The sequence below is a fragment of the Harpia harpyja genome, chromosome 14 (assembly GCF_026419915.1).
Source record: "Harpia harpyja isolate bHarHar1 chromosome 14, bHarHar1 primary haplotype, whole genome shotgun sequence".
NCBI classification, from domain to species: Eukaryota; Metazoa; Chordata; class Aves; order Accipitriformes; family Accipitridae; genus Harpia; species Harpia harpyja.
The window spans coordinates 3,141,225-3,166,652 of NC_068953.1; the positions used below are offsets into that span (position 1 = coordinate 3,141,225).

At 44.1% G+C, this 25,428-nt stretch overlaps 1 protein-coding gene across 1 annotated transcript; it reads left to right on the top strand.

Annotated features, from left to right (window-relative positions):
• The first annotated feature begins 1,261 nt into the window (after window positions 1-1,261).
• LOC128151189 (ATP-binding cassette sub-family A member 10-like) lies at window positions 1,262-25,247 on the top strand. Its single transcript, XM_052808358.1, has 39 exons — window positions 1,262-1,711; window positions 3,479-3,588; window positions 3,986-4,196; window positions 4,620-4,778; window positions 5,021-5,121; window positions 5,941-6,167; window positions 6,489-6,627; window positions 7,001-7,186; window positions 8,288-8,435; window positions 8,948-9,119; window positions 9,704-9,762; window positions 10,179-10,289; window positions 10,382-10,557; window positions 10,944-11,063; window positions 11,425-11,563; window positions 11,697-11,787; window positions 12,104-12,243; window positions 12,878-12,997; window positions 13,169-13,364; window positions 14,091-14,257; window positions 14,999-15,126; window positions 15,493-15,630; window positions 16,176-16,289; window positions 16,581-16,751; window positions 17,084-17,194; window positions 17,838-17,966; window positions 18,807-18,875; window positions 19,331-19,422; window positions 19,856-19,976; window positions 20,331-20,448; window positions 20,950-21,041; window positions 21,417-21,595; window positions 22,192-22,267; window positions 22,547-22,641; window positions 23,066-23,185; window positions 23,414-23,554; window positions 23,829-23,908; window positions 23,989-24,044; window positions 24,637-25,247. The coding sequence occupies exons 2-39, from the start codon at window positions 3,487-3,489 to the stop codon at window positions 24,733-24,735; spliced, it is 4,893 nt and encodes a 1,630-aa protein (XP_052664318.1). The 5' UTR covers window positions 1,262-1,711; window positions 3,479-3,486; the 3' UTR covers window positions 24,736-25,247.
• The last annotated feature ends 181 nt before the right edge of the window (window positions 25,248-25,428 follow it).

Consider the following 25,428-nt stretch of genomic DNA (forward strand, 5'->3'; position numbering starts at 1 on the left):
AGATGGGGTGGGCTCCTCACTAGCACCCACCCTCTTTGGGTGCTTGGGAGGAATGGGGGCACTGGTGGGGAGATGGGGACAAGCACCAGCACCCTGACCCTGTCTGAGCAGATCAGCATCTCTTCGTAGACATCTGCCTGCCAGGGCTAGCTTTAAATAATAAATTTAAAAAAACCTAAATAAAATAGAAACTCCCTAAATTCAGGCACCCAGGTTTTTCCCCTGGTACCCTGTTGCCCTGTCCCCCAGCATCCCCAGCCTCTGGGAAAGGCTGGGCTGGGGACCCACTGGAGGACAGAAGCAGTGCCATCCCACGGGACAGACACAGCAGCAAGACCCTCACCCACGCCATGAGCTCCCCTGGTTCATGTGGATGATGCTGGTGATGCAGGTACGGGTGATGCAGGTATGGGCAATGCGGCCAAGGAGGATGCGGGTGGTTTTACACAGGCACAGATGCGTGTCTAGGCAAGGGGGGTGGGCAAGCAGGTACCAGCAGGTGGCTGCCGTGGCTCAGCGATGGGCTGCTCCTGCCAGGACAAGTCCCCAAAGCAGCCACCGCACACCCCCAGAGAGCTGCTTTCCATATGGATCTCCAAAAGGTGGGCAGGGAGGTGTCTTTGCTTGAGATTCACTGACTGCGACCTGGCATATCCACTTCTCCACCTAAGTTGTTTGGGTTTTGGGTTTTTTCCCCCCCTTTGCAAGGAGGAACTGAAAAGGGAGGAGAAGGTTTGTACACCTAGGAGATATGCTGGGCACGGGTCTTAACTTCATTCTGAGTCCTGACTTGCTACGCCTCTGGAGTCTGCCTAGCTCTGAAACATCTGAACGTTATTTAAATCTTAGGGGTGGGCTTTGTTTTTTTTTTTTCCCCGCTAGGCAGAGCAAAGGGAAGCAGATCCAGCTCCTCCACGCTTGCAAGCCCAGCCTCTGTCCCAGCTGGTGGCTGCTGCTCCCTCCCACCGCTGGTCCCTCAGCCGTGCTGTGGCAGGGGATGCTGCGATGGGAGACCGAGGGACAGGCGTGCTCCGCAGCCACGCTCTCAGCCTGGGGATGAAATCAAACCCATTCCCTTTAGAAGCACAGAGTTAGTCAAGAGAAGTTTATTTTAATGTTTACAATATGGTTTTTAATCCGGGAGGCAGCGCTTCACTGCTCTTCCTACACCGGGGCTGGTGGCATTGAAACAGTTTGCAAACACAACCTTTGCCATTCGGAGATAAGCGAGAGTCACCGTTTGCTCCTCCGCCTGCGGCAGCGTGCCGTGATATTGCTGTTGACTTCAGCCTCTCTTGCTGCACTGAGAAACATAACGGAGTTTGCCAGAGAAAGGATTTTTGTGTGGTTTGTCGTTGGGCTCATTTTTCTTCTCTTGGCCAAGACTCAAGAATTTCCTAAGTAACTTTTCAGAGAATCTGCTCCAGCAACTCAACAGCAATATGCTCTGTTTGCTTTTTATAACATAAATAAATCTGAAGAGCTGCCAAGGAGGAAGCGGGGAGGAAGCCAGGGAAAAGCAAAGTGATGGTGTGAGGAATGCCTTTTGGCAGAAGTGCCTGAGTTAAAAAAAAAAGAGCGCGTGGACAAAAGAGCACTGAATGCTGCTGGGACAACCGGCAAGTCCATCCCAGAGAGGCTCAGCATCTCTGCTTTTCCAGGCACGCTGCGAAGGACAATCTCTGGATTCCTTTCAAACCTTCCTGTTAAGGTAAGGCTTAAACTTTCTTCTTAAAGCAAATAAAAATTGTTATTTAAAAGGTATGAAAACATCCAGTAATTAATAACATCGTTAATAATACAGGGTGAGAATACAAATGCGTAGGTGGGACACTGGGCATCTTTCTAACAGGCTTGAGTTAAGCTTGCGATTAAGCTTAGTGACTATTTGAAGGCGATAAGAGTCTTTCTAACCTTACTTTGATGTGAAATAACAGAGAATGGAGCTCAGTTTACAGCAGAGGTGTATTTCCAGTGTTCCCTGGCGCTAAGAGGATGTGGTACGTTCAGCTCAGCTCAGTATTTTAAGTAATCCAGCACATATGAGGAACAGATTTCTTTCCCTACATGCAGTGTAAGCTAAAGATTGAATTTAAAAAGTCTTCTGTCTATCTTACGCTCTTAAAAATTCCCTCTGAAATACTGAAGGAGCAATGAAATCAGTTCTGCCACATTTCCCCCAACTGCCCAAACTCTGCAGCAGCGTGGTTGGGGGTCAGGCGGCATTGAGGGGTGATGGGGGGGGGCACATGGGACATCCCTGAGGGGTACCTGGTGCACCGGCTCTCCATCCCACCCAGGATCTCCTGGGTGCGAAGCCGAAACTCCAGTGGCGTGTCAGCTTGTTGAGGTTAGTCTATGTGACTATAAAACGAAGGACAAACTGGAAACCTGCTTTAGCTGTGATGCAAATCCCGTTTCAGTTGTGGAAATGCGTACGGGTGATACACGCCGTCTTACGCCTTGCTTCTGTTAGGTGAAAAAGTGACCAAGCAATTGCAAGTTTAACTTCACAGTTTCCTCAAGGAAGTCTGGAGATCATTAGTACATGCTAAATTCAAATTTTTATACGCCTGGATTTAGTGAGATCATCTGTAAGAGACAAATCTATTCGGAGACTGATGGCAACATAGCAGATTTCTGCCACTGAGCCAATGTCCCTGCCCCATCCTCCTGCCGTGCCGTGCCAGTGCATGTGTCTGCAGCGTGTAGCCAGGGAAGCCCTTTGCTGCAGCTGATTTTCCAGCATTTTGGTGCCTGCTGCCTCCTTACAGCCAAGACGTGCCTGTCCTGCTGAATACAAATATTTGGAAGAAGACAAACTCCGTCTTGCCTGTCAGCACCAGAAGGCATCATCTCCCAAAGGGAACAGGACAATGTAAATCCTCCTTCCATATGACAGGAAGGTTTGAAAGGGTTAGGTCTATAAATGCTCTCCTATTTCTACCTGAGACTTCACTTACAGAAGATCAAGATTTTGTATGAAAGCATATTTTAGCTACATATGCGACAGCAGAGCAGTTTGGCTACATGAGTGTAGCTCTTTTGCATTTGGGTACTTAGTCCTTTTAAAGTTACTTGTTATTATTTTACTGATGGTTAATATGGATGTATATCTCATCTGCAAAACTTACTCTGACAGACAGCTTCTTCAAGTTTCCACCACTTGCATTAATCCAGGCAACAAATCCTTGTTTTACTTTGATCACATCTTTTTAAGGATGATGCCACATCTTTTGGAGTAACACACCACTGCATGCTCGTGGCTATCCTGTTTCTCTCTTGTTTTCCATTAATATTGCCGAAAATGACAGCTTTCCAAATGCACTTCCAAGAATTTGTTCTCTCGTAGCTCCAAGTTGCCTTCAACCGATGCTGCTTTCCGTATGAGCTCAGCTGACACTACAGCCAGGAGTTGCTCAACTCTTCTTGGTGTGAAGCCTATAGCACATTATAATATACATAATAATGTTTGTAGGTTCAAAGATGAAGACACTTCAGAGAAATATGAGTGTATTCCAGCAAACTAAAATTCTCTTGTGGAAAAATGTACTTATCAAGTGGAGGATGAAGATGCAGAGCTTTCAGGTAAGCTAAAAAAAAAAAAAAAAAAGAAAAAAAAGTGAGTAGCTAACTGTAGAGAGTGGCCAATCCCTGCCTGCCCCTATACCCCAATTTCTTTTTGTAAAATTAAAAGTTAAAGTACTTTCGGAAAGCCTGACTGGTAATGAACACTTTATGAGACTTTACTTTTTTTAACTGATATTATTCCTGTCTTTTATGTGACATATGAGAGCACAGATGGGCTCTCTGAGCAGAGTAATTTACAGAAATGACATGCACAATGCCAAGATCATGTTAGTTAGTCGACATCTAAGAAACCAGTGTGACTGAGTGCCTCTTGTTTATATTTTAATCCCACAGAGAATATGCTCTTATACTGTTCTGTTATTAAATCCTCTTCTCCGCTCTCCCCCTTACCCAGGAGTGGATGCTGTCTCTGTTCTTTCTGCCGCTGATGTTCATAGTGTGCACGTTCATGATGAATATCCGCTACCCCGAAGTGCCTTACAGCTACCTCGGGCAGTTAGATGATCCTGCCTACGATGCCACTGGGGTCACCATCGCTTTTACACCCATCACTGTGACCACAAGGCAGATAATGAATAAAGTGGCCTTGAACTCTGTCATGATAGGTACGTTTTGCTTTTCAAATATTTAGCTTTGTCATTATTTAACCTGTTATACGTGTATTGTGTTTTAGTGGTTCTCCAGTATTTTTTGGTCAGTAGAGAAAATTCTTCCCAAATCCTCCATTCTCACAATTATTTCTTCTCTAGTATTTAAATTACTAGTGAGGCCAGTGTGTGCTTCTGAGCTGTACAGCTCTGCCTTACCTGATATTCACTGTGTAGACCAATACTATTGAGACACCTTGGTTCATCCTTTTGAGGTACGCTTCTTCTTAATTGGTAAAGAATAAAGTATTTAAAGGTGCCACCCTGTCCAGGGAGGGGAACTGGAATGGAGGAGCTGCAATGCTAAAAAAGCAGAATATACACCCAGTGCCTGTGCACACATTTCCAGACTCATCGCGATATTTTTCTTACACACTGCAGGTATAAAACTAGAGGCACTGGATAATGAGAGAGCCCTGGAAGAAGCCTGGATTTCAAATAATGAAATTATAGGGGTTGTATTTAAGGACAACTTCTCCTACCACCTCAGGTTTCCTACTGGGAAGGTGGCTATTCCAAATGACAACTTTGGATATATAGGTAATATAAAATGAGAATTTTATGGGTGGGTGATTGCCTGGCATGGATAGCCATCGCTTTGTTGGAATAATCCATACATGTTAAGTGATTCAATAATTTATATTTTTTTTTGTAAGTGGGCCACTGTCTATTTGAAGAGTTTCCCTTAGTGCATATGCATGCTTACCATCAGCTTCTGTAGTGAAAATGAATTGCGTTCTACTGCTCTTACCTGTGATGCCCTTAACCTTTCACCCTTGCAGATAACTGCTACAATTTCTCATCGCGGTACTGTGACAGCCCAAGGTATTGGTACAGAGGCTTCCTGTCCCTGCAGTCCAGCATTGATGCTGCTATTATAGAGGTAAATCAAATTTATGAATTGATGCAGGTGTCCTTTTATTTTAAACTTGGTAGAAGAAAGACAAATTGTTCTGTGGCAATAGCGAGGGACGGGCTTGTCAGAAAATTCTGCAGAAACCCAAATATTTTAAAATACTGAGCCGCCTGAGTGTTATTGACAGTGACAGTGAGAACTTGAATGCAATCGGCAGTTCCTGGAAAAAATGACCGCTTTCAATTTAATTTTTAAGATTTGTACTAACTTTTGTTTCTCTATAAAATGGAAATTTCTCTTAAAGGCTAGGAACCAAGCGTAATACAACTATTTGATTTAGAGTATTTCTCAGATACCAAGCAGAAGGCAATTCTTGCAGCAGGCTGGGGTGGTATGCGTATCTGCTGGATGACTTGGATTCAAAGTAGGCATGTCTGTCATTTCTTGTCCTTCCTTTCCAAATTGTTCCTCCAAAGTATGACCAGGGTAGAGGTCATTCCACCTGGCTGTGCATCTCCAGCTCTCCAGGCTGCTTTCGTACCTGGGGAGAGGAACAAGACCTTGGGGAGCGTAAGTCATTTGTGTGTCTGGATCCTCACCGCTGGGAGAGCTGAAGGATTTCTCTCCCTCAATAGACAAGGGAATGAGTCTAGCTGAGGTGCAGACACACAACTGAGTCAGATGAGCCCTTCCCATAGGGCTTTATTGCATTAATTGTTGATGTTTTCTATAAAGCTGCATCAAAAAGTAAATCTAGGGGTGATGGATCAGAAGGTTCCTTATGTAACTGCCTCTCCCTGCAGAAAATAAATTAAATACTGAGATGTTGACCTTGAATTCCTTTAGGTGGTGGCAAATCATTCTGTTTGGGAAGAAATGAAATCAATTGCTGGTGTCCGTATGAGGTCCCGGAGCGTCATCTCCTCGATTACACTAGAGTACAGTTATTTCATGATTACTATCGTGATGTGTTTCTCTCCGTTCATGTATTTCTTATCAATGAATGTTGTAAGAGAAAAGAAGAAGCTCAAAGTATTGATGAAGACAATGGGGCTGCAGGATATTGCGTTTTGGTGAGTTCTTTTTTAATTACAGTATGTTTGCCAAAAATCAGTATAATCCTGGGCACTTGTGCAGTCAGTTAATGTGAGTTCATAAGTTTTCTCCAGTACTCTACAGACAAACCAGAAGGGTTGAGCATGGCAGCGGTGTATTCTTCTTCCTTGGGTATTTCCTCCTAGGATGGATCACGCTATCTGTTCTGCCTAGGATGTGAATGAGTTGACCCTGGGAAATAATTCATATTTTAATTTAAAACAGTTCTGACGTGCAGATGAAGTTGTAACAACAGTTCTTAATTAAACGAAAGCTTAATGCCACCTTTCCATCCTCAGGCTCTCCTGGAGTCTGCTGTATGTTTTTTACGTGATGGTCCTCTCCTGCCTGCTGACAGCTCTCGTGGTCTGGGATGCTTTCTACCTCAGCAGCTTCCCTGCGGTCTTCCTGCTGTTTTTCCTGTATGGCCTAGCATGTGTAAGTCAGGTTTTAAAGCCAAATTTTCTCACCACATGATTTATTACTATGTCGATGAGCCTAAGCATTACTCCAGAGCCTTTTGCACAGTGCTCAGGACTGTATCCTTTGCGTGGTCATACTAATTGAAATAGCTGAGTGGATTCTCTGACTCAGCAGCAGTGATTTGAATTGCAGCCCGAAGGTCTGACAGGCAGTAAGTTGGCTACAAAAGACCTGATTTGAAACTCAGACCAACCTACTAAGAAGGACTTTAGTGTATTTTATTACAGGGACTCAGCTCACCAGAGATCTGTTTGCCTGGCAAACGGAAGTGCTACTGTTAAAGATATTTATTTCCTTCAGTGATTGAAGGAAATTTCTGTTCTTACAGGTCCACCTGGTTTTCATGCTCTGCTCCCTCTTAAGGACCTCCAAACTTGTCAGCTCCATGGGGTTCCTCATCACCTTTCTCTTCGGATGCCTGAGCCTTGCATTGCTGATAGAAAATCTTCCAGAACCATTGAAGTGGTTTCTCGGGCTCTTCTGTCCTTTTGCATTTAATGCTGGCATTGCAAAGGTATGGGGCATCATCTCTGCAGCTGAACCTTCCCAGCAGCTTGCTGTCCTGGGCCCTCTCTTTGGGGACAGAATACATTTTGTCACAGACAGTGGCAATAAAAGACCCTGCTGTACTTTACTGATAGAGAAAGGCATAGGAAGTCATAGTCCTTTATTTCTGAAGACCAGCTTTTCCATATCTGTAAAATCTTCAGGTACTTCTCATTCAAATCCACGTCCTATTTTGAAACCTCCATAGAAGCTGAGCTGCTGTTGGGCAGCAAAGAGGGGCTCCAATGCCCCCATCCCACTCCCCTATTTAAAAAGCAGATGACTGCAAAGAAAACCGCGGCCCTCGTCACAAATAATCTGCCGTTAATTCACTTCTGTAGCGTCCACATGAACCTAAGGAAGCCCCAGCGAGCCCATTGCCGCACACAATAGCACCATTATCCGCCGGGGCTGGACCCCAGGCAGACAGGAGTTGACTCGAGGACATCAGCTCTTCGCCGCCCAGTCATTCCCCTCTCACTGCAGCGACTCTTCCTGGCAACAGAAACTGTGAAAATAAAATTTTAGTCTTCTGCTGCAGCCATCCTTCCTCCATCCCCGCTTTGGATAATTCTGTGCAGTTTCCCACTTTTCAGTCAGCTGTATCTCCATAGCTCTGAGTGATGCTTTCTAGTTCCAGTTATTTAATATTTGATTTCCCGATGTATAAAAATATCTGCCTGGGAGAGGAGATTTCTGCACCAGCAGAAAAAGAAACTGAGTTTACTGCTAATTTACCATATGGTTAAATCAATCACTATGTAAAACTATACCATCATTGTCATGACTCTGTCACATCAAGGGTGCCAATGTCATGTTTCTTGAATGATTTTCCATAAAACTCTGATCTTTTCTTCTGCTTCTGGATTGTTCTGGAAAATTCTGAATGAAAACGTAAGATGTCTGCCCGGAGTAAACTTATCTCCCTTCCTCACTAGAAAGAAAGGAAGAAAAATTGGTCAGTACTGCAGAGGATTTCTGGGTTAACAAAGTCAATTGCATCCATGGTTTGATGGCATAGGCATAGATTTCCAGCCTGAAAATTATTCTTCTTTGTCCTTTATTTCAGGTTTTCCATTTAGAAAAATACGGAATGGGTTTCTGTTTTTCTAACCTTATGGAGGAATCATACTTTTTATTTTCGACTTACATTATACTGGTCTTTGACTCAGTCTTGTACATGCTGTTAGCTATGTATTTTGACAAAGTTCTGCCAGGTAGGTATGATTTATGCTTATGATCATACTTTCTTCTTTTATATTTTTGATTTATATGCATTGCATGTAATAGCTCCTCAAGGAAATGATGGGCTGCTCCATTCTCTGAGTCAACCAAAATAGGTTTTGAACTAAAAAAAAGGTATTATATCGCTGAGCGGCTTTTCTGTCCCTGGCACACACTGGTAATTCCCGAATCAAAGACAACAAAGTATTTAGTGTTTTTTCTTTCTAATTATACTGCTGTTGAACTGTTTATGAGAAAATAGTGTAATAATGTGTGGGACAATATTTTAATTCATTAAGTAAAATACTGAATTCATTAGAAATAACCCTGAAGCCAACCTTCTTGTCGTATCTACCCCAGCTCCAAACCTTTTTTTTTAACTGGACAAAGTACCAATTTTGAGGCAGCCAAGTACTTATTAGGCCCTCCTCAATGTTTAGTCTAGGGTGGTGTCTTGGTCGTGGCTTTGGTTAATGTCGGGTCATCTTCTTTGCTTTCTTGTCAGGCAAATACGGCATCCCAGATCCCCCTTTTTTCTGCCTGAAGCCCTCGTACTGGGTGCGGAGCAGGAGAGGCTCCACCAGGGAGATGCCCAGAACTGCAGCAAGTCCCGAGGAGCTCCTCGGTGATGACGTAGAGCCGGTGCCCCCTGAATTTATGGGAAAGGATGCCATCAGGTTAAGAGAGAAGGAGTTGCTATTCATGCTTTTTGAGTTGGGTAGCTTGGGTTTAATGCTCCCACAGACCACTGCTTCTGCCATCAGCTTTGTTTTGACCTAGCCAGGCAGTTTTCATGTTCATGAAGTTCTTGTAAAACTCTTCGTTTCACAGAGGAAAATTAGAGATAAAATGCAGGTGGGATAAATAGATAATTCAGGCTGGTCACTAATGGTAAAATTTGGATAAATTCAGATTAAAAAATAAAACCTTTTTCTTTTTTCTGTGGACTTTACTAACTGTCCATTAGGGACAACAAAGGGAATGTGGAGGGCAGCCCATTGTAAAACAACCATCTGTTGCAATGGGCTTGACCTTGTCTTTGCAAGGCTTGGTGCCCCGGTATTGCGTGCCAGGTAGCGATGTTCACGCCTGTGTACAGAGCATGCCAAACCCTGCTGAATCTCAGGGTTGCTTCCCAGTACCTCTTGCTTTTCATGCCATTTCTATCATTTTAAATTAAGGCCCATAAGAATGAAAAAAGGCACCAGGGAAATGTATTTACATGAATCCTGAAATAATATTGTCCTTACCTTCCTTTTAGACTCAACAATATTAAAAAAGCATATAAAAAGAAGGACAAGAAGACAGAAGCTTTAAGAGGTGTGAAACGTGTGATATTGATTCCTGTTAAAGATAAGGAAAAACAGTTGTGCAAACATTTCTGTCAGTCAAAGAAATAAAACACTTACATTGCTTGAAAATTCATGTAAAAAGTTAATTGATGCAACTGATTACTATTTTGTTCAGTTTTCACTGATTTTTCCATCTTTAGTAAGACTAAAGAGAAGATTTTTTTCTGTTGTTGTATTTCTGTCTTTTCTGATAAATACAGAGCAGCTTCTTACGTCTTTAGTTAGAGGTTTGCAGAACTTTGCCCCACATTCCTTAATGCACTTTTGGCTAATTATTGCTACTTAGTTCTTATACTTCTTGACTTGGCTTGCCTTGCCTTCAACAATGAGTAGAGGCAAGTCAAACCTCATTTCTTCCCGAACTTGATGTTGTTTTCATTCTAGGTTTGTCTTTAAATATTTATGAGGGTCAGATCACTGCCTTACTTGGCCACAGTGGGGCTGGAAAGACGACACTGTTAAACGTGCTCAGTGGACTCACTTTGCCTTCTGAAGGTAGGACCGCAAACAGTGGGACGGGGTGGGCTTGATTCAAAAGCTTTAAAGACCAGTTTGTTCCACCTCATCGTGTTTATTCCTGTAAACAGGCTCTGCAACCGTATACAACTACAAACTCTCTGAGATAGGAGATAGGGAAGAGATTAGAGAGATGATTGGCATTTGCCCACAAACCAACATACAGTTTGAAGTCTTAACGGTGAAAGAAAACTTGAAAACTTTTGCAGAAATCAAAGGCATCAAGTCCAAAGAGGTAGAGCGAGAGGTAAGTGCGTGTTCCCCTGTAACACATCCCTGTGCAGCAACGTGAGGCTGTAGGCAAGCCCTGCATTTCAGTAAAGGCTCCTTTTGCACTGGGAAGCTCAAAGGGTCCCACCTGGCTGTGTCTTCTGAAAATCGAAGTTGGTGTCGAGCTTCTACCAGGTTAGTAGGCAAGCTTGTGGGCTTGATGCAGCCACAGCGATTCCTTTGCTCAGCCCAAGGAGGTGAGGGGATGTAGCAGTCCCTGTAGTGGCTGCTCCTGCTGCTGGTGGTAGACCTCGGTAAAGCTCTTAGAAACTCTGCCTTCAGCCCCAGCCAGATCTCCTCCATGGCTCATAAAGGATGGAGGGACAACTGGTGCTGAGAATGGACACCTTTGTGTTGCTCTAGGTGCAAAACATTTTGGAACTGCTGGATATCAGTAACATTCAAGACACTCAAGCTGAGAAACTGAGCGGTGGGCAAAAAAGGAAGTTATCCATTGGAATAGCCATGCTTGGAAACCCCCAGGTAAAGCAGCAGGCATGGCTCTGTAATATAGGGAATATGCAGGTCCAACATAACTAAAGCCTTATGCATCTACTTCACTAAAAGTTTGTGCATGTCAGACGTCTTTAAAGCACTCCTAGTTATTAAAATTAATAAATTTAATAATTTCATTTTGTTAAATTCATAACCCATCTTGCTAGTCTAGTTTTAAAGCAGATAGATAGTGCCCTGACCTCTGCACAGCTCCCGGAACACCTGCCCTTGCATAAAAGGTGGCCTGGGTCTCTTGCCTTCAGGACCCGAGGCTTTCAGGGGAACACCAAACCCACAGGCCATGCAATTGCTCCAGCAATGAGGAACGTCTGGTTTCATCCTTTTGCAGGTTTTGTTCCTGGATGAGCCAACGGCTGGGTTGGATCCTCTTTCCAGGCACCACGTGTGGAGCCTCCTCAAGGAGCACAGGGCTGGACGGGTGATCCTGTTCAGTACCCAGTTCATGGACGAGGCTGATATCCTTGCAGGTAAGCACAGGCTCGGTCTGTAGCATCTCTGGAGAATAACCCTAGAGCAGAAAGCCCATGTGAGGTTCAGCTGCAAAAAAATTGTGAACGACCGCTTTACAGTACAAGTTCCTTTGGCTTTTTCTTTCTTTAGACCGCAAGGCTTTTATCTCACACGGGAGGCTGAAATGTGTTGGTTCTTCTCTGTTCTTGAAGAAAAAATGGGGGATTGGCTATCATTTAAGGTATCCACTTCAGCTCCAACAACTGGTATCTGGGAACATGCATGTACAAGGAACCACCAGAATGACTGTAAGGGGGAAACCGTAGAGCACACGTCATCAAAACAAGAAAATTAACTGGATTAATATTCAGTTAAATTTACTGAAGCAGCACTTTACTCCAGAGTAAGGAAAGAATAAAGTATGCTGGAGTTTTCTTTTTGTGCATCCTAGCAAATACAATGGTGGTTGTTGTTTGTTTGGGTTTGGGGTTGTTTGGTTGTGGGTTTTTTGTTTTTTTTTTTCAAAACTAAGCATCTGTTTTTTTTCAACTGAACAGGATTCATGTCAGTGAGTCTTGTGACTTAGAGAACGTGACATCTCTGGTTAAACAGTACATCCCCAATGTCATATTCTCAGGACACAGTCAATATGAGCTGAGATATAAACTGCCTTTAGAAAACGTGAATAAATTCCCAGGTAAAGTATATTAAAATAATTGAGAATTGTCCATAGAGACAAAAATAATCACAAATGTGAGGAAAGAGAAATGAAGAGGGAGATTTTCTACAGGAGTCACAGAAGGACTTTAGAACTGTTGCATTTTGTTTTTCCCTCCATAATTTTAGCATCCATACATTTAAGATCAAAATGTACAACAAATGCTTTTCTGCTGTTTGTAATGAAAAACCTAGCAGGCTAAACCGGGCTATGTGTGTTGCCGAGAGTTTATTTGTCTTTCTGTTAAAAGAGAAGATAGTGACAAGAGAAAACTCCATACAACCAGTACCGCTCCATACCTGCAATGGCACCAGGCAGACCCTCACTCACCACGTCCATCACATTCATTGTGACAGTCCAACAGCCCCGCTGCCTCAGAGGACACATAGTCTGAAATGCTGGTGCTAAGTAGAAAAACATCTTCAAGGAGCTATGGATCTGGCAGTTCTGTGTTCCCCCAGACCCTTTGTATCCTGGCAGCTCGCTGCTTTATTGTTTTCCCTGTCACTGGAGATGCTCCAGTCAGGTTGGCTCAGCTGAACCAAAGCCTGGTCTGGAGATACGTGCTCATCTTTGAAACCTTGAACGCACTTGTATGATCTCTGTCCTGCAGATCTGTTCAGTGGCCTCGACAGCTGCTCTGACCAGGGAATTATCAATTACGGAGTTAGCATGACAACCCTGGAGGATGTCTTCCTGAGGCTGGAGGAAGAAACCACAGTGGATCGAGAAGGTACAATCGTGGCTGCAAATATACAACCCGCAGCCGAAGAGAACGGCTACTTTGCAATAACCCCTGGGCATGCCTCCAACAGTTGATTACTAGGTGGCTCTTAATTTTTCACACATTACAACATAGAAGCTGGTCTTAGACATAAATGTGCACGTGGAAAACTCTCTGCAGATGAGCACGTCCTTGGGGAGGAGTGGGCAGAAGCAGGACCGCGATGCCCCGATGAGACGGAGCCGGGCTCCCTGCTGCTCTCGGACACCGGGAAGGCAGCAGTCGGTGGCTTGGCTCTCTGGAGGCAGCAGGTCTCTGCCATGGCATGGGTGCACTTCTTAAAGCTCAAGAGTTCGGTGAAAAACCTGCGGTCAATGTAAGTACCAAAGTGATTTCTCTCTTGCGGAACTGGAACTGGACACAGTCGCAGCGGGGGGGGACAAATTTCACAGCTCTGTTTCAAAGAGCGTTTGGATTAATTGATATCAGATCTTGGTAATCTGAACTCAGAGGAGGGGAAACCTCCTTCCTTTCCAGCGCCAGTAATACAAAATCCCCACTTTGTGCATTTTCATTTCTATACTGAGTGATTTATGCAAGGGAAACCCATTTTCTTTCTGAAGAAAAGAATCATTTAGAAACACTTTTATTTCAGATGGAGGGGGAATTTTTAAAATAAACTAGCGTGTACAGAGAGAGGAGGGAAAAATACTACTTTCAGACTTCCACTTTAATTTTTTTAAACTTCTCTCATGTTGCTGGTGTCTGAACTCATTTGGCCCCATTGGTCTTCAAGCTGGCATTTCCTGGTGGGGCTCAAGAAACAGAAGGGAGATGCCGATTTATGAAAAACTTATGTCTTAAGGAAGTCTGAAAGGCATTTCATGGCCCTAAAAAGTTGAGCACTCCAGATCTGAGGTCCTCTCCCCGCTAAATTTTGAGGGCCTTTGCGAATGATCAAGGTTTGAGACTTCTGAAAATAAAATTGCCAAAAATTTTTAACAGGAAGAGCATTGGGTAACCTGAATATAGCATACCATTCCCAATATGTTCTGCTGAATATCTGTTTTCATAGTGTTTATTCATGTCTTTCTTAATGTAGTTTGCTGCTCTATGTGGTTTTTCTGCTTCCTCTGGTTTTGCAACTGTCCCTGGTTGCTGCCTGGCAGAGTGTGAGTGCTTGGGAGCTCTCGTCTGCACGGTACTTCTTGCCCCTGGGGAAGAGAGCTCGCTCGGAGACAACCAGCCTCCTGGTCCACAACAACACGGGTGAGGGGAAGGAGCCTTTCCTCATCTTTTCCTATTCTGGGGTTTCTTCCTGTTGCAAAGGAAAATAAGTGAAAGATCAGATGGTTGTAGGATGTCGGGGATCTAAGGGGTGGTGAAGGTTTTTGTGGCAGAAGAGCATAGGCATGGTCATTTTTAAAGGGTTGTGAATGAAGCCCACTTTGGCTTCAGCAGCTGGTGAGATCCTGATGCAATGACATGAAAAGGGATGTCATAGCAGATGAGATTAGAAGGGACCCAGTTCTTTCCCTGCCCCAAATCCAGTCCTCTGTCCAAACAATTTCTGCATTTTCAGAGGGTGGGATTCTCAAGCCAGGCACCATACTCAACTAAGGGCTCACTAATGCTGAGTCAAATTAATGGTCTACTTCCAGAGCGTTACGTTCAACATTCCTATGAGTGGACGCTATTTTATGTTATTTGGCGAGAGTATGATACTGTTGGCTTCATCAGACCATCACGAAGGAGAATACATTCTGTAGCAACTCAGCAAAGGCAGAAAAAAAAAAAAATGACAATGCAAAAATTCAGTCAGTAAGACTGAAATCCATTAACTTCACAAAAAATATGTGCCATGGTCCACCACATATGTGCTGTCTGATGTCCACAGTTATTAGACTTTCTCTGTTTTTGTTTGGTGACCATGGATTAAAAAAAAAAAAAAATCAGAGACTTTCATGTTATTTAGTATTATGATTCCTCTGCTTTTGGCTTTCACACCAGGCACAGGCATTGAAGACTTCATCCACATGCTCGAGAGTCAAGATCTCACAGTGGAGATAACGAGCGAGGAAAATATCACAGAGGAGCTAAAACACAATGGGGCTATAAAAGTGTCTCGCAAAGGTCAGGTGAGGATTTTTGGTCTCCTCCTCCCGTTTCTTCCCAACAATTGAATAATTAAGCGAGATGCCTCCATCAGCTCTACCTGTGGGATGTTCCTATTGAATAAAGTCCACAGGTACAAAGATTTGAAAGTGTTTTAACCAATAAACTACAAGCTAGAGAAGACATTATCTCCCTCATGCTCCTCCTCAAACTTTATATTTTTGTAGCACAGCTATACAGACTTCAACACCTCCTAGTTTGTTTTTTAGCAAACAAGGCATAAGCAAAATTCTTTCAGGCCTGGATTCTCCTGGTATGCTCCTTTTCTACTGCTTCCCTGCAGATGAGAAAAGCCAAGAGTTTTCATCTTGTTTTCTTGCTCTTTGAAGAGCTACAGGTTTACTGTGTTATGCCACGTGGAGGCTGTCAACTGCTTCCCAGTGCTTGTGAATGTCATTAGCAACGCTCTGCTGAGAGCCCTCAATTCCACCGTGCACATTCGGATCTGGAGTCATCCATTTTTCTCTGTAAGTGTCAGAGCCTGGCAGCCAGAAGGTGTCAGAAAATAGTTCTTAAATTTGCTTAAGGTCTCAGTAAGTCGTCAGATTTTAATGGGAAGCCGGGTGGGGCTTTCTGTACCTGTAAACCCACCTTCCTTGGTGGTGGCTCTGGAACCATCATGTTTGACTTCAGGAAAACTGAAGCTCATTTTTCCCTTGTGGGTCGCGAGGGCTGCTGAACGGAGAGGGTGGCTGGGAGGCTTTCTTCAGGAGGTTCCTTATTCTCTATGTCAAGTAATTCAAGCTGTGGCCCATCAACTGACAAAAAAGATAGCTCACCACAAGTCTGGGATGGAGGAGTGGGACCTGCACCACCCATCTCTCCCCACCAGTGGTAAGCGCTTTGCAAGGCTATGGTTTGGGGCAAACCTTTCTCCTGCCAATATTTGGTTTCAAATTCCACTTTCTGGTCATACTGCCCTGTACTTTATGAGAAATGCAGTAAGATGAATTGTGGCATCTAGCCATTACATTGCAGATGTTCTACAAATGCTTTGTTCTTCTGTTTTCAGATAGATGAGCCACGATTCTGGGATTATTTTGTTTCTTTTTACCTTGTTTATATGCTGCTGTTATTCCCTGGTTTTCCTCCTCACTTTGCAATGGGCTACATGCAGGATTACAAGGTAAATTCCTTGAAAGGGAGCAGGTTTGGGGTGGGCAGAAGGGATTACAACTACATCGCCACAAGGACATTTGAATATGATGGGCAGCTTGAGGCATTTTTCTCTGTATTGCCATAAGCAGCTTTGCAGCCAGCACAAAATGCTAAAAGACAAAAAGAGGTGGAATTTTACCCCAGTATTGCAACGGTAACAGCTTTTTGTTAGCTTTTTATCTCCTGGAGCCATTCCCGTGGGTGCAGTTGGCCAACCAGGCACCAACAATAAACTGCCCTTTGCATTGTGCATTCCCAGGTGGGAGCTCGTGCCCAGCTACGGATCTCGGGGCTCTTTCCCTCGGCATACTGGTGCGGCCAGGCACTGGTGGACATCCCGCTGTGCTGGTTCCTTCTCTTCTCGATGTTCGGGCTTCAGTTTGCAATGAGCAACAAGTTTTCCAGGAACATTGACAGTCTCTTCTTGCTGGTACATCCCATTCTGGTCATCACTGGTTCACTAGGGAGGGATTGGGGTAATATTTTGAGCATGTGTAGGGGTAGCTGAGACACCCATGGGTGCAGATGGTGCTGGCACACCTCTGGGTCCCCAGATGCTTCCTGACCTTGTTTCACCTATCATTTGGGTTTCCCCAGCTGGAAATAATAGGCAATAAATCTTGCCTTAATATACTCCTTTACACTTAGTAGTAAAACTGTGGTAATATCTGAATGCTCTGATCTTGATGTATGATCGTATATAGGTTTCTTATTGTTTAGATCACTCCATTTTCTCCAATGAAAGCTCTTTTTTTTCTGTAGATCATGGGTACTTTTGGCTATGGAATTTCTATTGTTCTCTTCATCTACTTGATCTCCTTCGTCTTTCGTAAAGGATGGAGCTGTGATTTTTGGTCTTTTATCCTGATAGTGGTAAGCACAGGGCTAGATACATGCTGTAGGGTTTACAGAAATGCGTTTTGAGATCTTAAGGATGAACTAGAGGTCAAAACACCAAGCATAGATGTAGAACATAAATATGGGCATGTGTTTTATAGCAGCCAATTCTATATTAAATTCATGTCACCATGTTCTGTTCCCACAATCCTGCTGTGGCACAAGGAAATGCTTGGATCTACCCTGAGCTGGTGCAGGAATGGAGGCAAAGAAGTTATTTATCCCTCTGTTTGACACCTCACGTCCAAGGGATGTAAGGTGTTGAGACATGAGCCATCAAGTTAGACGCAGATACCCCAAGCCTGGCCTGGAAGGGGATGGGTTACTTGGCACGAACCAGGATGGGAAAGAACAGGACAGGATCCCATGTGTCGTTCTTCTGCCCGAGGCAGCCCTGTGCCTGGGAAGAAGTTTCCCCCACTGACCCAAACCAGCAGCCTACCCTCAGGCAGAGACAGCTGAGGACCTCCTGAACCCTCACTGTTCCTCATCGTTATATTTCTTGTCCGTTTTTAGAAAGTCAACAGGGAATTGAAAAGGTAGACCCACACAATGTTTAGGACCAGTGAGGAGCGTAACCCTTCCCCTCAGCTAAGTTACCTTCTTGTTTTATTTTTAGGTATGCTTTGTTTCTTATGTCATCAGCAGAGTCATGGATTTCTCAATCGATACTAGAGTGTCCCTCTACGTTGTATCTCTCTTGATTCCCGTGTACCCACTGCTGGGTGTAATGATCAACTGCCAGCAGGTAAGCGGCGGTGCTGGGCGAGGAGAGGCACCCCGCCATAAAACACAGCTATGTGTCCTTGTGAGCAAAGTCCTGGTGGTAACCACACGCTGCATTCTGGGAAGGCTCCTTAGTTTCCTCTTATGGGTAGGATTTTCCAAATGGCCAGAGTGCATCGTTAGATGACTGTTTCAGATCAAATCTAATTTTTCCAGCTGTTCATTATGGCTAGGGGCTACTTCTCATGCAGTTGATCTGTGACTGCAGATTAGGTAAGCACTCTTAATTCTTTCCATGCAGAGTTGAGCAGCTTGGCTTGAACAATCTTAAGAGAAAAATTGAAGTTACGCATTTGACTTTGCATGGAAACCAAGTGAGAATTAAGAATACTCACAGGGTGCTTTACTCCATGTCAGCTGAGGGTGGTCATGGAAAGTTAGCTAAGAATTTAACAAAACCCTCCAGCTATGTGCAAGACCGTTTATGAGCCATAAATTACTTAGGAGTGAAGTCCAAATAGAAGAGATTCCTCCTCTGTCCTGTCCCACTCACCTCCACCTCTTCTCCACTGGGACCCCAAAGGAGAGGAGACCAGATGTTTTCCTGTGATAGGCCGTTACCCCCAGGAGGAGAGTCTGATACATGTACTGGGTGTCGTGACATTTTCTGGTATAGGACCGTGATGCCCAAAGTCAAACATTCGTATTTGTTCATCTGTATGGTGAATATTTTGGGTAAATCAGAAGCTTTTGGACATTTTCTAAGTATTTGTTGTTTGCTTTTAACCCTTCCAAAATTAGCCAGCATTATACTAAAGAATTACAGGTCTTCATTGTGTATTTTTTTTTTTTATTCTTACAGATTTTTATAGAAGACGCTGAGATATTTGGTGTGACTCCAAAGAATGATGTACTAATAGCTGTCTTTGCAGTAAGAAAATATTTAAGATGATTGCTTTTATTTAGGAATGTGTGTCTCCTAAACCCCATCCTCACTTATGAGGAAGCAGGCACGAACCCTGAGTTCATTTCATGCAGAAGGAGGATCTCAGTGGGTCTGGATGACAGATTACCCCCCTGCACAAAAATAACCTTGCTCCTTTGAAACGGGGAAGGGAAAATAAAATAAGACCAGATCACTTAATGCTGCCCTGTTATTTTATGAATTGTATTTTTCTTATACCATTGGTACTTTCTGCGGTATTGGTAAGTGATAGTAGAGTTCACAGCCTTCAGGATTACCCTGAGTTTAGAAGTTAATGGCCTTTATTTTTGTATACTGTGTTTTTCCCCCACGTATTTTACAACACTGCCACCATCTTCTCAGTTTCAGCTGTAGTAGGATGGAAGGCAAGGCTGTTAATGTGGCAACCTCTTTTATTTCAGCCTTATATCCATTCTGTGGGTTTCATTTTTCTTCTTCGATATTTGGAGATAAAATACGGAAGAGCAGTTCTGAGAAAGGACCCAATATTTAGGTTTGTATAAACACACACGCACCACAGGCACGTGAGATCTAAACTCCTACCACATTGCTTTTCCTTGAAGACAACATTTTGATCAGATATCATTGCCTTTGTGTCCCTATTTTTAAATATTCTTTTTTTAATACTAGTGATTTTTTACAACTAAAATAGCCCCTTAAATACTACAGGGCTATGATAACACAAAACAGCTCTCAAGCTTGTTAGTACCTCCACAGAGTGTTGCCTGTGCTGTGTGGATGTACCAGCTTGGTTCTTTGTACAACACAAAAAGATTATAAATATAAAATAATTAAAAAAAAAAATTAAAAAAACCCACAAGAAACATTGAACCAGAGGGACATTCACTCTTGGTCTATCCAAAAATACATTGGTGGAGAACAAGGGTAAAGAACACAATGCTAAGATCAACCTGGTGGGTTTGTAGGATTTCCCCAAGAAGAGAAAGCAGCCACCAGCACCCCAAAGAGCTTGAAGAGGAAGATGAAGATGTTAAAGCTGAAAGAGCAGCAGTGAGAAATGCCATAGCAGCTCCGAGTCAGGAAGAGGTATGACTACGTGTTGTCCTTCTCACTTTATTTTATACCACTATGAAGCCCACTGGTAAAGAACAAACCACCAAGTATCCATAAGTGCAGGTCAGTGCTCTGGCTGTATTATTCTCACTGGGAAAATCAAACTCCAAAATGTACAGTGTGGGTGCCATCAGGATAGAGAAGAAAGCTGTTAAGAGGAATGGGGACAATAAAGTGTCCGGTTGCGCCTCATATTCTCAGTGCACTATAAAACAAATTCAAAGATCTTTAGAAGGCTTTCTGCCTTTTTTAATGGAAAAATATTACTGAAGGATTAATGCTATCCAGTATAACAGACTAACCTTTCTTCTTCCTCCTTGCTTTCAGAAATCAGTCATTATTGTCAGCAATCTGTGCAAAGAATATAAAATAAAGCAGGCTGGTTCCGTTTTTAAGAAGAAGAAGAAAATGGCCACCAAAAATGTTTCCTTCTGTGTTAAAAAAGGTAAGAGCTGGAACTGTTCTCCTAGACCTGTTTTGGACCCCGAGTCATACCCAGAGAGTTAATTCTCTGCAGATTCTCAGTTATCTGAGCAAGGACATAAAGGTCAAATCTATTTGCTCTGTGGTTAAGGCATGTTCGGTCTGTGGTTGATGTGTTAATGAACAACATGAAGTGGATGCATCCTATTAGTTACCTTTGACTCTCCATTACCTAAAATAACGTCGCCTCCGCTTTCCAGGATCCACTTCAGCAGTGGCCTGAGAGACCTGGGAGCAATGCTCAGACTTGCAGCATCAGTTAGAATTGAAACATTATGGGCTCTCAGAACATATATATATATATATATATACACACACATATACACATATATACACTGTTCACTTTTATATGGCCTTTGATATTAGCCAGCTCTCTTTTATTTTTTTTTTTTTTTGTGGGACTGTGCCTGATATATTTGTTGAATGGGGAGTATTACTAAGAAATTGTGTGCACTGATTCCAGGAGAAGTACTAGGACTTCTGGGGCCCAACGGAGCTGGTAAAAGCACAGCTATCAAAATGATTACTGGAGAGACGACACTGACTGCTGGGCAGGTAGGAGGCATTTGGAGAAAAGGGATAGATCCGTGATAAAAGTGCAAGTGCAAACCTTGCACCTAGGCTAAGCTGTAATTTTTTCAAAGCATTATTAGTGATCAGGGTTTTAACTGAATTCATTGTGCTATTAAATTAAATAATGTGTTAATAAAAAATATCGTGAGCTACTTCTAACTTTGACAAACAGTTGCATCTACCCTACTTAGCCACGTTTATATTTAGAAACCATGTAAATGGGGGTTACAAAATCACTCCTTTGCTCTTTGGGTTTCCTCGCTTAAATCCCAACGAAGCCCGTAGTCTTCCTCTGAACCGTACCCTTGTATCTGGGCAAGGCAGTGTGAGAGCAAAACAATCACCCTGGTTGCGCAGGTGCTGATGAAGAGGGGAGATGGAGCAACCTCCCACCTCCAGGACCACGCGCCCGCCTTCCTGGGGTACTGCCCGCAGGACGACCCGCTCTGGCCGGACCTCACCGTCCACGAGCACCTGCGGGTCTACGCAGCCGTAAAAGGGGTGCGCGAGGAGGATACGGCTGCTGCTGTCAACCGGTATGGATGGAGGGTTTTTCCAGGGATTGGTCGATGTTTTATCTCCTAGTCCTAGGGCATGGGGCGGGGGACCAGAAAGTCAAAATTCACTGTGAGCCGGAGGCAACCTTGAAGGAAATTCAGGAAATGGAGTTGCAAAAGTGATTTTGTGCTAAATGCTGTGATTAAATGAGTGGGCTAAGAAAATCTCCAATTTGCCTAAGTGCATTTAGTGGGGATAAATTTACCACTAGTGTCCTTTTAAGTATGTTATCTTTAGGAAGCATTTCTAAAATCTCCAATGTTATAGTTTGGCTCTACGAGAAAGGGTGCTTAAGTACTGCCTGCTCAGCTGACACTGGCAAGGTGGAATGGATTTATAATACTGTTGACACTAATGATGGGTTTAGAAAAGAGCTTGCGGCTTATTCAGTACACTCTGCTTCAAATATTCACTTACATTTTAATAACACAATGAATGTTTAATGAAAACAAGCAGGAGTCAAGAGCAAGGGGAAGAAAGTTCCTTTTTCTTATCATTTGGGGAATCCTTGGGGAGAGTATTGAGTTGGGAGTAACAAAAATGTTCTTTTTTTGCTTGTTCCCTCTCCCCACAGAATAGTGAATGCTCTGCAGCTTCAAGATTATTTAAAAAAAAACCCCAGAAAATTATCTGCTGGGATAACCAGAAAGGTGTGTTTTGTTTTACCTATAATGAGCACTGCAATGCTCATAGCACAGATCAATAATCCCTTCCATGAGCGGAGGGACTTACTTGTGCTCTGAGCTACCCAGGAGAGCATCATGTTGTCTCCCATGGTGGGGTGATGGAAATTAACCTTTTCCAAAACCACATTTCCTATGAATCAGAACCTTGATTCCCATAAACGAAGCAATGCTGTCCGCAGCTCTTTGTGGGCAGACTGCCAGGGACTGCAAAAGATTTGACTCAAACCCCTTTCCCTGTCGTAGCTGTGCTTTGCAGTGTGCGTGCTGGGCGATCCCACGGTCCTGCTCCTGGATGAGCCGTCAACTGGCATGGACCCCAACGGGCAGCGCCGTGTCTGGTGAGTAGGACCTCGGGCACTGTGCCACCATGGTGGTAAAGGGGTTGGAAGCCAGGAGTAGATGACTACGGTTAGGTAAAGAGTTTTTTTACTCCATCTGCAGTTAGTGCTGCTCATCACGTGCCAATGGTTTTATTGGAAACTCCGTTTTTCTGGTTCTCTCTAGCTAAAGCATGAGCAAGGAGAGAGAAAAACCATTTAACCTTCATCCTTATTGCAAACTTTAGGACAGTCATATATGTTGTCATTTTTGTCATTATTTCAAAGTATTACCGTGTGCACATCGGTCTAAAGTTACTGTATGTAAAGTTTTTACACTTGTTTTAGGGGAGAGGCATTTGGAGGGACAAAGGGATAAGAAAAAGTGTCTGATATTCCTAGGGAGTGTTAGCTTTTTTTTTTTCCCCCTCCCTCTGGTCCTCAGGAAAATGATTCGTGCCGCCTTGAAAACCAAGGAGACGGGAGCCATCCTGACGACGCACTACATGGAGGAGGCGGAGGCGGTGTGCGACCGCGTGGCCATCATGGTGTCCGGGCAGCTACGGTGGGCAACAGCACGGCCGGCAAGTGGCTGAGCTGGGAAGTGGTCCGTGCAGCGACAGGGGCTTCTCCTCCAGCCTTACCTACCTGAGCCCATCACCATGGGCTTTATGAAGTGCTCCCTGTGATTTCACCAGCAGTACAGTTTGGGAAGGAGCAGATGGTGGGGCACCAATGGTTTCACACTGACATCTCTTTTTTTTTTTTTTTTTTTTTCTTCCCTCCCCTGCAGTTGCATTGGCTCCATTCAGTACCTGAAGAACAAGTTTGGCAGAGGCTATCTACTGGAAATTAAGGTCAAGGATCCAGAGCGCGCTGATCTTCTCCATGCTGAGATTTTGAAAATCTTCCCAAGTGCAGCCCGTCAGGAGCGGTAACTATAAAATATGGGATGAACAGTGGTTCCAGCACTCCCTCATCCCTAAAAATGTGCCCGGTGTGATGGCCAGACACAGGATCTCAGCTGGAGAAGGATGAACAGCTCAGAGTCCCTGTATGGGGATCTGATCTGATAATGTCACCACATCCAATCCTGCTGTGATCCCTGCAGCAAAACATCCATACATCCAGCTCATAGCATGACAAAAAGTTTTGATCCCAAAACCTCAATACAGAGCAAGAATCGCCTTTTCTCCTTTTTCTTCAAGGTTCCCCTCTTTGCTAGTCTACAAGGTCCCAATGGAAGATGCACTGCCCCTGTCTCAGTCTTTCTCCAAGCTAGAGGAAGGTAAGAGCAAAACAAGTTGACTTTTTCAAAAGGTGGAACACAGACCGCTAATTTTGGGTTCTCTTTCCATTTCTCCACAGCCAAACGAAACTTCAGCCTCGAGGAGTACAGCTTCTCTTTGAATACTTTGGCTCAGGCAGGTGATTTCAAGGCTAGATGTTCTCTAAAGGCATAAGCAGGAGCAAAAGCCACAGCAAGAGCTGGGCCAGTGCAGTGGCAGAAGGCTGCTCCACCAAAAAACTGCCTGGGGGTGGTGGACAAGGGGTCCTCTACGGGGAAAGTGGTGAAAAATGGTTCGGTTTTTTTCAATGCTGGGGTTTAGCACGGTGGGAACAAGCCTAGGTGAAGTGTTGTTGCCTGACTCCATTTACCCGAGACAGGCACACAGCACATCTAAGGGATGGATGCCCTTGGTAGATGCCCATGTCCAGCCCCTATGGTTGCTCCTGAAGCAGCAGGTTATTGCTGCTTGTACAAGGCTGGTGGCAAAGATGAGGAATGTTTATGTCAATCCATTGGTGGGTAAAACCTATGGATATACCTATGGGCAGCAGGTTATACCAGAGAGCACAGTAGTAGGACTCTCAGCTACTGCGTATATGCTCCCCACATGAAGCTACTTGACATATCTCTTATAGGGGTTGCAGAGCTGCACCTCCTGTAAAGGAGCATCACAGTGTCTAATGAAAGTCAGAGAAATAATCAGAGTTTTACCTTGCCCATTTCAGGTGTTTTTGGAACTCTCCCGAGAGCAGGAAAAGGATAATTTTGATCTGACTTTGGATGGGACCTTCGAATGGAAACAACTTCAGCAGGAGGACTGTTAAAGATCTAAGATGCTCATTTACACATTACTCAGTATTAACCTAACTGATGTGATACTGCACATATTTACTACCATTATCAGCGTACCACGAAGAGGAGGAACAGGCTCTGCCTTTCCAGAGAGCATCGGCTGAGGGCTCCTCTCCAATGCAGAAGACATTTCACCTGGACTCTGCAGGTGTCTCCACTGAGCCCTACCCCAAGTTGCATTTCCAATGGCTGGTTGATGAAATAGTACCTGCACTGGCGAGAGCTCTTGTCAAGCAGAGCAGCGTGCAGCAGAGGGACAGAAAGGTTTGTGGAAAGAAGGGTCATAACTCATCTCTGGGGATGGAGGCTCTGCTTTGCTCGGTGGATCTGGGTGCATCAGGGAATCTGGACACGCTACCAACCCTCTGGGCTCTTCTCCCACCAATGTGTGGGACTATTTGCCTACAACGTGTTTAAATACATCTTATTGAAATTTGCACTCTATTTTTATACCCTTCCAATAAATGTCTCTATGGAAACCGTGGTTACACCCTCATATGTCATCATTGCTGCGGACCGTCAGGAACAGCTGAGCAGCTCAAACTCCTTCCCCCGGGGATGGAGGGGGCTGCAGAGGGCCCGGGTCTGCTGGCCAGGCGGTTGTGGTCCCTCATGGTTACTATCTCCCGCAGCCTGTCTCGGCAAGCACGCTCATCCCTGCCCTC